The sequence below is a fragment of the Physeter macrocephalus genome, chromosome 7, assembly GCF_002837175.3.
Source record: "Physeter macrocephalus isolate SW-GA chromosome 7, ASM283717v5, whole genome shotgun sequence".
In the NCBI taxonomy this organism is placed as follows: Eukaryota; Metazoa; Chordata; class Mammalia; order Artiodactyla; family Physeteridae; genus Physeter; species Physeter macrocephalus.
Window position 1 is genome coordinate 131487409 of NC_041220.1, and position 17930 is coordinate 131505338.

The 17930-nt window shown below is 37.6% G+C and overlaps 1 protein-coding gene across 1 annotated transcript; it reads right to left on the reverse strand.

Moving 5' to 3' along the window:
* Window positions 1-668: 668 nt before the first annotated feature.
* PGRMC2 (progesterone receptor membrane component 2) lies at window positions 669-17443 on the reverse strand. Its single transcript, XM_007121393.3, has 3 exons — window positions 16976-17443; window positions 4204-4359; window positions 669-2797 (listed from the first exon to the last, which is right to left on the reverse strand). The coding sequence occupies exons 1-3, from the start codon at window positions 17391-17393 to the stop codon at window positions 2700-2702; spliced, it is 672 nt and encodes a 223-aa protein (XP_007121455.2). The 5' UTR covers window positions 17394-17443; the 3' UTR covers window positions 669-2699.
* Between the last annotated feature and the right edge of the window lie 487 nt (window positions 17444-17930).

A 17930-nucleotide genomic window follows, 5' to 3' on the forward strand; every position in this document is an offset into this window, starting at 1 on the left:
TTTATGTGAAATCTCCTAATTTTTAACTCAGAAATGCTATGGATGTTTAGGGAGTGAAACAGAAAACCAAATACAGGGAATCAGACCAAAATTATCTAAGGTTAAGGTCCATTTCAAGTAGATGACAAAGACAGACAATACAGTTGACCCTTGAACATTATGCAGGGGTTCAGAGGTACCGACCTGTGCTGAGTGAAATTCCCCTTACGGCCCTCTGGATCTGCAGTTCCACATGCACAGATTTAACCAAATGTGGATCATGAAGTACTGTAGTACTGTAATACTTATTTATTGAAGAAAATAAAGTGGACCCACACAGTTCAAACCCTTGTTGTTCAAGGGTCAATTGTATAACTTGAAAAGACTGGTGTGGTGTTTTTCATATTTGAAAATTCTGATCATAAGAATTACCCAAGGCACTGCTTACAAATAGAGTCTGAGACTCACTCTCTTTCCATTCTGGCTCCGTGGGTGGTAGGTTTTGACTGAGGACCAAGAATTTGTATTTTAAGCACCTCAAGTAGTTCTAATAATCAGGCAAGTTAGGGAAATAGTGGTTAAGGGAGAAACAACAGCAACAAAGCCACCACAGCTCCCGTCCCCTTACTCAATGACTGACTGCCCATCAAACTACCTGAGAATGAGAACACTCAACTGAAATTGAGGAATTGTCCATAGAACACTGTTTATTTCAAGTCCAAAGCACAACATTACTCATTTTTCTTAACAGACTGCATAATTTTTACTGCATGAATATTTAGGGTTTCTCTATTCACAAGTGTAGATTTACTTCTTAACTTTAGGCTCAAATGATTCATATATATCAGTTTACTCCAGAGGACACATACTTTAACAAATCTGTTCAGAAAACATTTTACATAAACACACACAAACCATTTACCAACACTCTTCAGTTGTTACAACCAGTCTTCAGCAAAGATCTGGCTGAGGTCATCATTTTCTACAAAACATTCCAAGACTGAATACAATAGAATGTAGTATTTTACATACTTTAGCTTATTACTGCAGTTAAAAGTTCCTCTTTCTTTGATGGCTTCTGCATATATTATACTCATAAAGCAGGAGAATTCTTTTCTCTAACTGCTGACTTATTAAATAAAATTGTCTTTTTTGGTATAACTTGTCTCCAATTAAGAACCTAAATTGTCATGATGAAATCAAATAATGGACACATATAGGGCTCGTAGTAAGAGCTTTTTCAAACTAACAATAGAAGAATTTAATGCCTATCAATCAGCATATCATCCTTTATCACCTGGAGTGCTATTACTTCTAGTATTATCAGTTGGCATCAAAATATAAAGAAAAAATATGTACATTTTAATATATCAATTCTTACCTGAATAATCTCAGATCTCTTGAGAATGTTCCACAAAGTGGAATTTCTTCCTAAAGTTACAGTGAATGTGGTACAATGTGTACAACTTGGTTAACCAGTGCCTGCCTTTCATTTCCAAGATTTTTCCTTATCTTGAATCAAATACACCTCAACTCCCATATCATAATGCACTGGCTTACAGTTTGTATATAAAGTCCAACTCAAGCTTATTTTGGTTTATTGTACATGCTTTATTAAAATGGTACGGGTATTTACAGTATCTGAAGATCCCTTCCAAGGCGCTCTCACACACACTCAGACACACCCATACGACATCCATACTACAGCCTCATGCACCCACACCAGTGAGATGTGAGAGTCAAGACTCCTAAAATTAGGCAGCTGTTAGGGGATAGAGTTGTTGATTTGTTTTTCAATTTTTTTTTGAAAAGAGAAAAGCATGGGGGAATGCATTTGGCCATGACAATGCTAATTAAGTTTGTGTATATTAACATATATGGCAGTAACACTGAATATTCCTTTTACATTCTATATACACAGAATGACATCAAGGTTTTGCGGTCAACAGAATATTCCAACTTCAGTCTCAATGCTGCTTGTAGTGACTTCTGAATTCACATAGGGGCTTTCCCTAAAAATAATTCAAGTCTATGTAAGTGAAATAAGGCACAATTAATATTGATTTGATCTAGGGGAAGGAAAGGGATAAAAACCAGTTTCAAATGATCTTACTGTTGGGGAATTAGCTTTGACTTAAATCCACCTGAAATCCCTTTTTCTAATTTCCAAAAATTTCATAAAGGTTTTTTTCTTTTCTCTGACAGAACCCAAAAAGAAAAGCTTGGGAACACATCTTAGCGTTTCAGTAGCCTCAACTACGCAGACTGATGGGTACCCCCCCACCCTGCTCCTGCCCAGGTCTCCTCCCTCCCTCGTTGCTAAAACGGACCCAGCGCATGAAGTAGGAACTCCTTGCTGTTTTTTTGAGGAGATCTGTACACTTAAGTAGCAAATACATATCAGGTTGTCTTTGATTTAAAAAAAAAAAGAGAAAAGGAAAAGTAATCTTGTGACTTTCTTGCTCTTTAAAAAAATCCCTGTCTCCTTCTTTTCAGGATGAAGAAGCCCCACCAGACATTACAAACAACTGCAACAAATGAGTCTGGCAGCATAATGTCTAGTATTCGAATCTTCATAGTGAGACTCATTTAGCTTGTACAAACAATCTGTTGAATGTTTTTTTGCAGCAGGTGAACCAAACCCAAAGACGCTGGACATTCTGTGAAAGGGAGTAAGAATTGCAGTTCTGAAGGCCCCTGACTTTGGTTGTTTACAAAGTTCAATCCTGTTTATTGTGATCCTTGGTATCTTCTTCATCTGTATATTCTGATGGTTCTTCCCCTGGTTTTAGGAGTCTGCCTACATAATCATATTTTTCTGAAAGATACATCAAAAGAAAATCAGTAGCGATCAAATTTGTCTCACTATTCCATTATACAGCAGGGAAGGTGTATGCTTCCTTTAGAGTCATATAGAACAAGATAAGTTTTTCCTATTGTTTACCTTGTCCAGTCTTTGTACTCATGTAACACTTGAACAAAAGAAAACAGGGTCAGGGAACTCATAAAGCTTGGGAATTGTGCTTTGCAGGAGAGTGTTCCATACAACCAGTTCTTAATCAAGGACACTGCATCAGAATCACTTGGAGACCTTTCAAAAAAAAATATGCACATCCAGGACCCATCTTGGAGTCACCCATGCCAGGCTCTTGGAATACGTATGAGGACACGTACTTTGAAACTGGTTTAACTCTAATGTGCACTGTGAGTCCCAGAATAGTTCTTTAAATTTTAATAGCCCAAAGTATTGTAATTAGATAAATAAGTTGGCAATGTAGGGCATTTCCAACAGTTAGAAGACCATAAAAAAATTAATGGTTACTTTCTTGGGGAGAAAGAGTACTTGAGGTGGAAAATCACATGGAAAGTAGATCCAACCAGGAAATATTCTTGGGGAGAAAATGTGACACATGCTAGTAGTCCCTAAGAAAACAAACCAAATGAGAAGATGAAAATTCACTCGTTACTTATTACCCTGTGTTCTCTGAGGTCCCGATATGTGGTGCCTAGTACATTATTGTTCTTTCTGCTATCAAACTCTCTTCTTAGATCTTGGTTACATTGCTTGTTTTTATGTTACCCGGTGTTTAATTTAGAACATCGTTGTGTCCAAGGTGATAACATGTTTAGTCATTTCTTGGTCAAGACTCTGAACCTAGTTTAAGCGAATTAACTGACAAACCTAGAGGATAAGATAGGAGGACTGCTTTGTATAGCAAAACCAGTGTAAGTGCCAAGAAGCCAGAAGAAGTATTCCAAGGGATCCACAGGTCACATAAATAGCAGTCCAGAGTGTTCACAGAGGCGGTAAAAATTGATGTCATGAGCATGTAATGAAGGAGAATGACATTTTTCCTTTATGGTTTGAAGGTAAGATCAAGAAAATCATTTTAGAATAAACTAAAATTACAGTATCAATATCACTTATTGTTTTAAATATAAGCCTATATTTTAAAAACTATACCTTAACGAACAAGCCTTATAAGACTAAAGGTGTCACAATTTTGATAAATTTTATAGTTTGTAACAAGCCAATTTTTAAATATGGATTTTATAAATAATAAGCACATGTAACAATCATTTTGATAGTTAGCTATGTTTATCATCAAATAATGATGGCAGTGAAAACAGACAGCATTCTTAGGCTCTTTACTAATGAAACAGTATGTACTTTCTTTGGCCATAAATTTAATATTTGCAAAGAACCCAACAAAATGAAGGTACCTTTAAACTGCATTTCCCATTCTCGAACACTCTCCATTTGTACGGCATTCAAATCTGAGAGATCATCATATTCATCTCTAAGTGCATCTTTATCTAGGCAAAATGTCGCCAGTCCTCTGGAGGCATCCCTACCAGCAAATATTCCATACGGACCAGCTGGGGAAAAAAAGAAATTATTTAGATTATCTAACCCTATTTTAGAATGTCTCAAATGAAAAAGTCAAATAAAAGAAACCTCATGACTCTTATTTGGTACACAGCCTTAATTTCAAAACATGCACAGACACTAAATAGGATAATGAGAAGAAATTTCTTAGAATGAGGTAACTCTATATGTACAGGCACAGAAAGAAGTCCATGATATAGTAACTGAAAAAAGCAATTCAGCAAATTATATAGTATGACTCACTTTGAATTAAAAAAAAGATATACATGTATGCACATTTCACCCACGTTTGTATATGCACAAAAAAACACAAGGAAGAATACAGACCAAGCACTTTACAGTGGCAACATTTCTGGAGAATGGAGAGGAAAATTTTACTTCACATATAACAGAATAAAGCATTTTCTAATGAGAAGTACACAAGTAGAAAAAAATGGAAATCCCCTGATTTTTAAATGAGCAAAATAATGATTATAGCCATATTCATATTTGAAAACATTTAGGAAATTGAAGGTTATGTGTCAGAAAAGCATCTATACTTTTAAGAATAGAATTCAAAAATTTACTTAAATAGACAAAAATCTAAACATTTATGAACATTCATTTGAATTACAGAAAGCACTGCACCATAAAGTTCACTGGATGTAGGAAAACTCATTTCTTTTAAAATTTGTTGCATGGAACAAAAAGGTGGCCTCAATAAATTTAAAAAGTAGCATTATTAGGTATTACTATATTAACATGAAAATAAAGGCAATACTTCCAGTAAAGTACTTTTTCCTGCTTTCCCGTTCTTAAGTACTTTCCATACTGCTGCTTAATATTAGGTGACTATCACAATTATCATTTAATGGTTATATATTTTCCCACTGAGTGGATATACCTATAATTTATTTAATCATTCCCCTTTTAATATAAACTTAGGCTATCATTTTATACTTTTAAATTTGTCTTCTATATAAGAAAATGGGACACTATTTACAATTGGCCAACATTTGTAACTTTCAAACTTTGCCCATTATCTCAACTGACATTCAAAAAGGTATGACAACTGACATTCAAAAAGTGTTTCAGAGAAGGAAATGTAATACTGTTTCTATTTACAGAGTAAAATCTGAAGTTCTTTAATTGGAGTTAATTATTTTGGAGAAACATTAACTTTTTTTCTTTTTTTAAATTTAAGTATAGTTAATTTACAATGCTGTTAGTTTTAAGTGTACAGCAAAGTGATTCAGATATATATATATTCTTTCTCATTATAGGTTATTACAAGATAATGAGTATAGTTCCCTGTGCTATACAGTAGGTCCTTGTTTACCTATTTTATATATAGTAGTGTGTATATGTTAAGCCCCATCCCTTTGGTAACCATAAGCTTGTTTTCTAAGTCTGTGAGTCTATTTGTTTTGTAAAAAAGTTCATTTGTATCATTTTTTAAGATTCCACATACAAGTGATATCATATATTTGTCTTTCTCTGTTTGACTTACTTCACTTATGATCATCTCTAGGTCCATCCATGTTGCTGCAAATGGCATTATTTCATTCTTTTTTAAGAGAAACATTTAACTTTTTTTTTTGGCTATGCCACCTGGCTTGCGGGACCCCGACACCAGGGATTGAGCCCCAGCCTTGGCAGTGAAAGCACCAAGTTCTAACCATTGGACAGCCAGGGAATTCCCAATGTTAACTTTTCAAACTAAGCAAGAACAGTCCCTAGGGAGAGAAAAGCAGTCCACCTTAAAGCAGTTGTGTTTTTTTGTGGTATAACTCCACATGCTTTGTGGCAATGGCTGTTTTCAGGAGATGGAGAATATATATGTATGTGTATATATATATATATATATATATATATACACACACACACACACACACACACATTTATGCATATATAGAGAGAACTAATGTGGTTTTTTTTCTTAAGAAGCAACAATGACAAAAAAATTCTGTGAATAATATATAGCCTCTTAATGCTAACTGGACCAATGCTTACAAACTTAAAACAGTGATTAGTCAAACACACAAAAGAAAAAATAAAATTGATCAAGGCTATAAAAAACTACAAATGTAAAATGAGAATTTCAACTTTTTGGAGAATTTCCTAGCAATCTCACTTTCCTCTCTCACAGTATTGCAAAGTGGAAGGGACAGTTTTTGCCCTCCCTATTTGGCAGACAAATAGAAACAGAGGCATTCAGTGCCTTGCCTAAAATTACTGACAGAACTGGGAAGGAATATTTCCACTTTTCTGACTACCCCAAACACAGCACATCTTGAGAAAACACATAGAGGACCCACAAACCCAAAGACGGAGTGACAATCCTGAAAACTGGAGCATTTCACTAATCACAAAATTTCAGGGAAATGGCTATTTTAGAATACCTGTTAAATCAAAATGGAAGAGCATTAACAAAAAAAGCTTTTTTTTTTTTTTTTTTAAGAAATCAACAGCTTTTCTTAGCATTGTGTTATAATATTTACCTCCCTGGCCTACAAAAGTCAATCTACTTCAGGACTCTTCACAGTATCAACCTTAAAACATATCCAAATGGTAAACAGGAGAGAAGAAAAGATGATCACTATAAAAAATAGGAGTCATAAAACCCTCCATCTTTGAGTATATTCACATATAACAGTGTATTCTTTAGTAAAATTGTCTGCCAACTTCCCTAAGAGGGAATGATGTTCTTTTTTTGGTTTGGCTAACTTAGAGTGAACTTGAGTCAACAGTTAATAACCCAAGCCTAATTCTAGACAAAATGATGTTTTGTTAACTCTTGAAAAGAATGATTCAGTGATTAATATATTTTCCCACTCTCTGTATTGTTGTCCTCTCCACATGTTTCGAATTTCCCTCAAGAAGCATTTAACTTCTGAAAAGTCTTTTTTGAAAACAGTTTTCTTTACTTTTTCCTGTACGACCATAAAGAACGTAATATAAAGATTCAGAACTAGAGTTGGAAAAGGATGAGTTGCTCAGAAAAAGGAGGATTTGAGGTCCAGTTAAAGTACATTTCTCTGCATCCCTAACACAATCAGAACCATATCTGAGAAGTCAGTAATACCTCCCCTTTCCACTACCTCCTTACATAACAGACCTAAATGTTACTGATTCTAATATTTTGATAACTACTCTTGGCTATCTATAATACTATAATAGCAGAGAGCTACCCAAGGAAAGCAAATTTTAAATGGTATTAGGTCTTCAGTATGGTATAATTTACACACACACACACACACACACACACACACACACACGTCTAGCTTATATAAATTATTCAGATTGTTTTGATTAAGGCTCATTTAGATATTAACATTTCAGTCATAACTAAGCGAATTATACTCTTGCTTTTATCAAAGACTAAAATATAGTGCTGATACAAAACTAGATTTACAGTTTCAAGAGAATTCTTGCTACAAAAAATGCACCCAATTATTCAGCCAAGACAGATTCTCTTAAATGTACATATATAACAAATATCCTAGGACATCATTTTAACGATAAATCTTATTTCTACGATATTGTTAAATACACCGAAATGACATTATACTAGTTAGAATTCAGATTTCATTAACAGTTTTAAGAGTTAACACCACTTATGATACAGATTTTTAAAGTTCAAAAAATCAGTAAATCTACTAGTTATTGTATCCTGAAACTGCTTACTTTAATACAATCAAGTGACAATGGGGTGACATATTTTTGAAGGCAACAACATATGGTCACTGTAAAACAATGTTTTAAAGAATAATTTAATGAACAAAAAATTCCAGGAGGAAGTAAATAAAATATCTAAAATATGTAACACATAATTTTGTGACTATTAAGGTGATTATGTATCTGCATTAGTATTTATGAAGATAAAATTCCAGAATGTTTTAGTTATTTCCATGGTATAAAAACCATAGCTCTGAGAGACAAACTTTAATTCATTAAAGTTTATAAACAGCCCAGTTTTCTGGCATGTTCTGACAACAGTCTTCTGTGATTATTAAAGTAAGTTAAAAAAAAATCTAATAATACTTGGTATTGAGTAATTTATTCCAAATAAGGTTATAATGTGCCTAGGAACAAATGAAACAATATGTAAAAGTCACTAAATGAAATCCAACTAATAGATATTATTTTTTTATACTTAGTTCTAGGAACTCCCAGGACTTTTAGAGAGAAGGTAGCATGGTAAAACTGAAAGAATACCTCTTAAGAAGTTAAGATACCTGGGTTCGAGGCTGCACCCTACATTTGACATTGGGCAAATTTTACATGCTTAAAATTGGAGGTCAAACCAGATAATCTCTTGACTACTATAATTCTAAGAGGAACTGAAAACTCAGCCTTGCTTCTAAAATTCCAACTAGGAGGCTCTCAGCAATACTGTGGGTTGAGCTAGTGGCCCTGGCCTCAGGGCTCAAGGCTGGGCTGGGGGCAGGGGGCCTGAGTTTACCTAGCCCAGGTAGAATGAGAATTCTAAGGTGAAAAAAATACAATAGCATGGATTTAAATATCTGTTGGAATTTAGCAAACAGTAATGGTAATACAGCAAGTATTGGGAAAAAAATTATTCTATAAATGGTGTTGGGATAACTGAACAGCCCTCTGTAAGAAAACAAAAACAAAAACAAAAGTTGTATGCTTATTTCACTTCTTAAAATAAATTCCAAGTGGAACTAACAAACTAAAACCATAAAAGTATTAAGAAACTACAGATTTTTAAAAATAATCTTTAAGTGCAAAAAAGCTTTAAGTATGATACAAAACCCAGCAGCAATAAAACAGTCATGATCGAAAAAAATGTAGCAAAAAATATATGAATAGATAATTTGTAGGAAAGGAAACATAAATGACTCAAATTTTTGAGGATGTCCAACCTCACTGAGAAATGTAAATTAAAATAATATTGAAATACTATTTTAACTTCTCAGATTGACGAAGACCAAAAAGTTTAATATCACATTTTTGGCAAGAGGGTGAGAAACAGGCATTTTCGTGTGAGTGTAAATTGGTCCAATGTCTCTGGAGGGCAATTAAGAAATAAGTACCCAAATAAAAAATGTCCGTACCCTAAGACTCAGTAATTTTACATCTAGGAATTTATTTTATAGATAATTATGATTTTACTCACGTTTAAAATGATACATGAATATTTAGAGCAGTACCATGTAATAGCAAGATTGGAAACAAATGTTCATTAAAAGTGGACTATTATGATATATTCATATAACAGAATTTATGCACACATTCAAAAGAATGAAATGGTTCTCTTTAAACTGATATGAAAGGCTCTCAATATATTAAAATATTGTTAAAGGTTTGTATAGTATGCTACAATTAGTGCATGGGAGGGGTGTACATATCCACATGCTTTCACTTGCAGAGAATAGCTCTGGAACAAGACTCAGATACTCAGACTGGTTCCTCGCCTCTAGGGAGGGGAACATGGTGGCTGGGTTGTGGGAAGGAGACTATCTTTTAGTATGTACCCTTTAAAATTTTTATATCTTGAGCACGTATTACCTAATAAAAAAAATTTTTTTTTCAGAAACTTCCATTAGGCCCTATTTTGAGGCATACCCCAAACCACTCCACAGGGAGACTTCCACAACCCAAGGCTCATGGAACATCACAGAAAATATTCAAGAAACAAAGACAGCAATTGCTGAAGTTTGTAATAAGTTATAACTACATGAAGAAACAAACGACCATAGAGGAGTGAGCACACAGAACAGATATGAGAAATGGTATCGCAAGAATAAGATAACAGAAGCAGATTAAAGAGATATAGTATGTTTACTTAAAATTATTAAGAAATTAAGGGGACTTCCCTGGTGGTCCAGTGGTTAAGAATCCACATTCCAATGCAGCGGACGCTGGTTCAATCCCCAGTCAGGGAATTAAGATCCCACATACCGTGGGGCAAATGAGCCCGCGTGCTGCACTACTGAGCCTGCGCACCTCAACTATAGAGCCTGTGTGCCGCAAACTACAGGGCCCACGTGCTCTGGAGCCTGCGCACCACAACTACAGAGCCCGTGCACCGCAGCTACTGAGCCTGCGCTCTGGAGCTCACATGCCACAACGAAAAGATCCTGCGTGTTGCAACTAAGACCCAACGCAGCCAAAAATAAATAAAAAGTTAATGTGTATCTACTAAGAGTTCCAGAAGAAGTAATAAAGAGAATGGGAGAGACAATAACTGAAAAGACAATGGGTTCAAATTTTTTAAAATAAATGAATGACACATATCTCCTCAGATTTTAGTGGAGCCTGGCACATGTTAAAAAAAACATTATTGGGGGACTTCCCTGGTGGCGCAGTGGTTAAGAATCCGCCTGCCAATGCAGGGAACACGGGTTTGAGCCCTGGTCTGGGAAGATCCCACATGCCGCAGAGTAACTAGGCCCATGCACCACAACTACTAAGCCTGCACTCTAGAGCCCGCGAGTCACAACTACTGAGCCCACGTGCCACAACTACTGAGCCCACGTGCCACAACTACTGAAGCCCGCATGCCTAGAGCCTGTGGTCAGCAACAAGAGAAGCCATCGCAATGAGAAGCCCGCACACTGCAATGAAGAGTAGCCCCTGCTCGCCGCAACTGAAGAAAGCCTGCACGCAGCAACAAAGACCCAACACAGCCAAAAATTTAAAAAAAAAACAGAAAACAAAAAACTAAAAAACCATTATTGAGGATCTAAGGTAAAACAACAGTTAACCCACAATTTTATATCCTACATCTATACTATTATTCCTGAGTGAGGGCAGATAGACACAGAATTTTTTTCTGTCAATGAAAAAAGCTATAGGACGTACCTCACTAAAATGAAAACTGAACCCTGAACAAAGGAATGAGATGCTAGAAATGACAGTGAATAAAGAAAATGGCAACTATGTTGTAAATGAAGATCGACTATTAAAAAAAAAGTTAATAATTTAACCAATTTGGGGGTAGAGTTTTCAAAAGTGCAGTAAAACTAGAAGTCTAACAGTAATAACATAGAAAATGGAATGTGGGAGGGATTAGAGTTAATGCTTTCTAACCAGGGCCACAATATATGGCACAATATATGTGTACCATATAACTCCAGGGGACACCATTTACATTTGTATACATTATAGTTTTGTATATTTAATATTAAGAAATATTCTGTCAAATGGCAGTGAAGTGTCTTAAAGAGACAGTTCTTTCTAATTCATACAAAAATGTTTGCTTAACATTCTTATATTCTATAGCAAACACTTAAGGAAAAGAATCTTATCACCAAAAGAATAGAAATAGAATGCATCCAAATCAGTAGGGGGATGTGAAACAGAAACAGACACACAGACATAGAGAACAGACTTGTGGCTGCCAAGGGGTGGGTGGAGTGGGGGAGGGATGGATTGGGAGTTTGGGGTGAGATGCAAACTAGTATATAGACAACGGATAAACAAGGTCCTACTGTATAGCACAGGGAACTATATTCAATACCCTGTGATAAACCACAGTGGAAAAGAATATAAAAAAGAATGTATATGTATGTATAACTGAAACACTTTGCTGTACAGTACAAATCAATACAACATTGTAAATCAACTATACTTCAATAAAATAATTTTTTAAAAAATCAGTAGGGGAGAAAACGTGGAAGGAATAAAAAAATAAACTGATTAAGTTGTTAAAAGACAGTATTGATATTAAATTTAATGAAAAAATCCAGCTATGTTATTTAGAAGGAAAAAAAAACACAGATTGGTTAAAAGTAAAAGGATGGAAAAAGAAGCACTGAGGTAACACTAATCAAATGAAGCCTTAAGTCAAATCTGAAAATCAGTAAGGGTGATAAGGATGTTTCTTCCTCTGCCGATTAACACAGTATCAGTTCTAGATCTAGAGCTTAGATAGCTTCAAAACAATGATATACCCAATCTTTGTAAGGCTGGCTCCTTCAGGTTTTTGCTTAGGTATCAATCCCCACTTTCTTGACAAACCAATATAAATAAGGTACCTTTCTTAACCATCTGATCTAAATAAAGTCCTCTGTTAACCTCTATTACATATCCTATTAATTTCTTTCACATCATATTTAATTACAGATTATAATCATGTATTGAATGCTTGTTTATCATCTGTCTTCCTCAAGAGACCATAAACTCCATGAGGGTAGGGAGGCAAATGTTTTGAAGACTCAGAGAACTCTCATTTCTCAAAACATCTTATCTAGGCAACAATGTAATGAAATCCAGGCAATTCCTTCTTAGAGTTTAAAAGTGGAGATGAAATCCTATATTAAAGATCTTGAGACAAGATGATGGCTCTAAGAGTACAGCAGTTATTTAGTGATATCTGTCACAGGTGCGTGGGGGAGGAGTGATCTATGTCACACTGTTGAAAGAACCATTAAAGAACTCGAATGGCTAACTCCAGATGTTACTAAATGTACTCCTTTCCTCCAACCTGAATAACATTTTCTGGTCTCATACATGCTTTAAGCTATCCTATTATACTTTGTGTTAGTATTTAATACAAATACAATTCCCTCTTAGATTAAAAACATTGGAATGATGTTGAACTCAGAAGAGCCAAACAAGAAGGTACTGTAGAAATTACTAGTATAAATTTGAGTAGAGTATCAAAATTCATCAGAAGACTTAGCTGATCCCTTTATCTGATTGGCAGGTAATGAATAGTAGGTAATGAATGTGTATGGGCATTAGACCTAACACAGACCCAGTTGGCTTCAAAGCAAGAAGCTAGGATGAGAGCTGTAGTGTCAATAGGACATTCATGAAGGAACAGGTTTGTCTATCTGCCTCAACTGTTGCTTCAGCTGCAATATTGCAAACTACAAATAAAATACACATATTGAACATAAAGTTAAAAAAGGAGGAAAGACACATGAAAGTTAAATGTGCTCCTTTCCCCCACCTCCTAAATATTAGGCATCTCGTGGGGTACTTCGTATATACTTCTTTCCTTTCCAGTGGAATTTAAATGGTATGTTGGAGAAAATACAGCTTTGGTATATGTCAAAGAATACATGGAATAATGGGGGAAGCTATATATCTAAATATCAGAAACGCAGATAAACTATTAGGTCAATTGTATAATTTTTTGCCATTCTAAAGAATAAAAACTGTTTTAATTCCACTGCAGTAATATTACATCAAATTATTTAAAATTATACTATCTGTTGGCGTCTTCCTCATCTATTATGACTATGGAAACGTGAAATTATATTATGTTGTGATACAGTGGGAGGGGAGAGCCTGTGAAGCCTGTTAGACTGGGTTTGATTTCTAGCTTGGCCACTTACTAGATATGCGACTTGGGGCAAAATCTCTCTGAGTGTCAGTTTCCACGTTTGTAAAATGGGAACGTTACTTATTTCCTAGGGCTGTCTGAAAATTAAATGAGATAATAAGCCCCAAATGGAGTCTCCTACTCCTTCTACCCTGACCTCTAGAATCAATGCTGTTGAACAGAACTCAATGAGAAGATGGAAATGCTCTATAAAGTGCACTGTATAGTATGGTAGCCATGTGGGTACTGAGCACTTGAAATATGGCTAGTGTGACTGAGGAACTCAATTTTTAATTATATTTAATTTTAATTAATTTAAATTTAAAAAGCCACACATGGCTTGTGGCTACCATATCAAACAGCACAACATAAAGCCATTAAGTGTGTTTCTTTGAGGCTTTAAATCCTTATGGAACTAGGAGAGGGTATAAAAAATAACAGCAGTGAGATTCGCTTTAAGTTTATCCCAGAATGCAGTATACCTGAAATAGAATAGATAGCCTTTGTGGTCAAATATGTCTGGATTTGAATACCATGTCTGTGTGACCCAAGCCAATTTACCTCAAATTTCTAAACCTCAGGCTCCCCAACTGAAAGACAGAATACTCACTAATCTCACTGAAGCATTGTGGAGATGACAAATTAATGGATTTGATGTAGTAGCTGCTTAACAAATCTGGTTCCTTTCTCCTCCCACATTCATTGTTTCTTACATGACCACTTTCCTCACATGCTGGCCAACTGCCTGAACTGTTACTAAATTTAATATTGACAAATGTAGTTAATGCAACTGTTTGCCAATATGTGTTTACTCCACTAAATTAAACTGCCAATATTTAATTTTTTAAGAACCCAAACTTTAAAAATGTATGGCTAAAAAGAAAAGTATCTTCAACACAGAAAAAGCCTCACAAAACAATCTTTTAACTCTAAAACCATTACTGAGAAATGGGAGTAGATATTGGTTAGGCACAGAAACTAGGTTTTCTAGCTCCCTTAGCTCATTCTTTCAGCTACTAAGAGTCTCAGACAAGGATTTTTACTTCTGAATTATTCTGCTACAAAACTGCTTAATTGATTTGAGAACAAAAATAAAAAATTAAAACCAAAACCGAACTTATGTCTGTTTCAGAGCCAGAAATTTGGCTTCAAGACTTTTGGGAAGTGTTTTATCTTCTCTTAATGTGAAATATATTCCAAGCCCCTAAGATGATCTGGCTACCTTTAAGGTTCCTTTCAATAATAAAATATTCCAAATATCTCTATTAGGTTGTTAATTGATAACTACTTAGAATGAAATAACTGAATATCACTCTTAGCCTGTTCATCAGGACCTGGAAATCAGTGGAAGCTAACCTAAAGCTGACTCCTCTGTTGTTACGAGGAACCCCGTCACTGGCTCAAGCCACACAAAGCCTATCTACATTATAACTATGACTCAATTTTAAAATTTCTGTTGCAGAACATTTGCCGCTGGATCCTGCCAAACTGTGTCTAAGGCTGTTTCTCCTAGCTATTTTCAGATAGTGGCAAGGCATAATGTGTGAGGACTGATATGCTTCTTTGCACTAATACTCTGGTTGCTTCACTGTCAGATTAGATAGGGGTACAAAGGCAGAGTTTTTAGTTTGGTTAAGCTCTGTATTAAAAATCTAAACCTGTACACAATTTCTAATCATCGAACACACATACTGTGTAAATCCTTGACTAAAAAATAATTAACTATTTAATTTGGTCTGTCCGTTTAAATATTGTACTTTGGCCCTATTGTCGTATCCCCCATGCTCGTAAGTAAACAAAAAAAGTATTAACTATTTCAGCTGATATGAGTAGGCAGACATCTGGTTTTCATTTTTATACAACGAGAAGCAAGTACTTAATAAGCTATCTGTGACTTGGTTGGATTTAATATACTATAAATATATACAGAAAATACAAGTCACTAAGGAATAAATAGTTCAACATGTAGAATCTCCAATTTCTTACCTCTAATTAACAACTAACCAAGGCACTTCTAAAATATCTTCCAGCCACTAAGCACAGAAATCGTAAGTATATATTTGCAAGGATCCATAAATCTCATGGACTAACAGATTAAAGAGGAAACCAACTTGTTTTTAGACTTGCCAACCCCCTTGACTTTAAGACTTGGATGTACTTTCGAATAACAGGTCACCCTAGGTCTCTAATTTTATTTACTTTTATTGTAGTCACTTTTTTAAAGCTTAGCATAACTACACAACCAGCATGTACAATGTTGCTCAGTTTTATGGTATGCCAACAGGTTCCATGAGTCTGAACTGAAGGTTATAAACATAATCTGAAATGTATGCTATAACTACATTATAAAAGAAGGCTTTCTAAACCAAACACCCTACACACACACACAGTTCTCTGAAAGCAAAGTTTTAAAAACTTTTAACTTGCAGAACTGGTGCCTGGGGGTATGAATTTATAGCTGTTTTAACTTTTTGCTCCTCAGTGAAAACACAGTAAATCATAATCAACGTGTAGTTGAATACTTGCCTTCCCACTAAAAAAAAAAAAAGAAAAAGGAAAAAGAGAGAAACCGGACAGGCACGCCTGCTGGGTATATGAGCTCCACCCCCAAAACTCTGGGCGAAGACCCTTGCCAGTATTTATTAGGATCTGCATTCAGATTTGCCTCATCCCACATATATTGTTAATTTTGGAAAGCATCTTTGTACCAAAACCCGTTTGAAAAAAAAAGAAAAAAGAGTCGAGGTGTTGCTTATATGACAGGACTTTACAGAGGGTTGGGAATTGGAACTCCGTGTACCTAAACGTGGCCTTATGGGGAGTAATAGAGGGAAAAGGAAGCTCAGCGGCGCATGCACACACACGCACACACACACACAGAGTAAAGAAAGGAAAGCTATGAATTACAGGGCCTAAAACTTTAGGTCCCTACTTTAGAAATCTTTCTTCTCTCCCGCCCCCAACGATCCCAGGAATCAGAAAGCTCAGGAAAGGCTGAGGGCCAGCGTGACTGGGGACAACTAAAAGGATTTTGAAAAATTCAGCACAAGAAAAGGCTGCGAGGAGAAATGGAATAGGAGAAAAATGAAAGATGAGAGCTGGCTCCTGGGGCGACACTGGGACCCCGACTTCGGGGGGGTAAACGCCGGAGGTGCCCGCGGCCGAGGCGTGTGGGGGGCGGGCCGTCTCAGGTGCGGGAGACAAGGCGCGGGGATCCAGATGTCGAGAAGGCTGGCAAGCTAACCCTTTGCCCAGGGGCCTCCCCATCATAAGATGGTTGCACTTGAGCTGCAGGGGATCCTCCCCCTCCCCGTCCAACTCCTCACCGGGGCCGTAGAACTTGCTGCCTTTGGTCACGTCGAAGACTTTCCCATTGACCGCAAGCAGGATGCGCGGGGTGCGTGACCCGTCGTACTGGCGCAGCTGCTCCAAGCTGAAGTCCCGCTTCTTCATACGAGGCAGAGAGGCAGCGGGGCTCTCCTCGCCCGCCCCGGCCCCGGCACCCAGACCCCGCCGCCCCCAGCGCACCCACAGCCGGTAGGCCCCCAGCAGCACCAGCGCCACCAGCGCCACGTTCAGCAGCATCTCCCCGCCCCCCGTCAGAAGAGCCAGCGCAGCAGCCGGCCAGCCGCCCCCTTCTGCTGCCGCTCCCGCGCCGCCCGGGCTCTCACTGCTACCGTCGCTGCTGCTCTCGCTGCCACTCCCCAGGGTGCCTAAATTCACGTCCCCATCACCCGCCGCCATCACTGCCCGCCAGCGCCTTCCTCTCCTCCCCGCCCCCTGCCCTCCCCAACCCCACGGTCGGCCCCGCCCATGTGGGGCCTCCCAGCCAATAGCGTGAGGGTAGGGGGCGGGGTCAGGCCGGCTCCCGACTGGGTGTTGACGCGGTAACGTTGTCTTGGATCTCTCCCTCCCTCCCCTCCCTCCTTTTGCAGGCCGCGCGCGCGTGCGACGCCCCGCCCACCTCGCCCCACACTTCCCTGCTCTCGTCCTTCGCCTCTAGTTGACGTAGAAGAGGGGGGCGGGTCTGAAGAAAACACGCTGCGCCGGCCGCGCGCGCGCGGGCGGGGCGAGACTACGGCGCGTGCGCGGGCCCCGCGGCGCCACGCGCTCTCCTTTCCTCTGCAAGCCCTCTGGGAGACACGCTCCTCCCAGTGTCCTCGCTGTGCGCGTGCGCCCAGGGGTCGCTTTTCTTCCCAGGCTAGGATTTGCGTCCGCAAACTCCCGCCTCTTCTCTTTGGCTCCGCCCGAGAGCTTCACGTGCGCTGAGGCGGGACCCTC

What these genes read in the sequence shown, in the direction of transcription:
- PGRMC2 (XM_007121393.3), bottom strand. Translation starts at nt 17,393, where the DNA reads ATGGCGGCGGGTGATGGGGACGTGAATTTAGGCACCCTGGGGAGTGGC. An exon ending in CAGCAAGTTCTACGGCCCCG is followed by an intron (nt 4,360 to 16,975) that starts GTGAGGAGTTGG and finishes TTTTTTCCCCAG; the next exon opens with CTGGTCCGTATGGAATATTT. An exon ending in ATGGGAAATGCAGTTTAAAG is followed by an intron (nt 2,798 to 4,203) that starts GTACCTTCATTT and finishes TGTATCTTTCAG; the next exon opens with AAAAATATGATTATGTAGGC.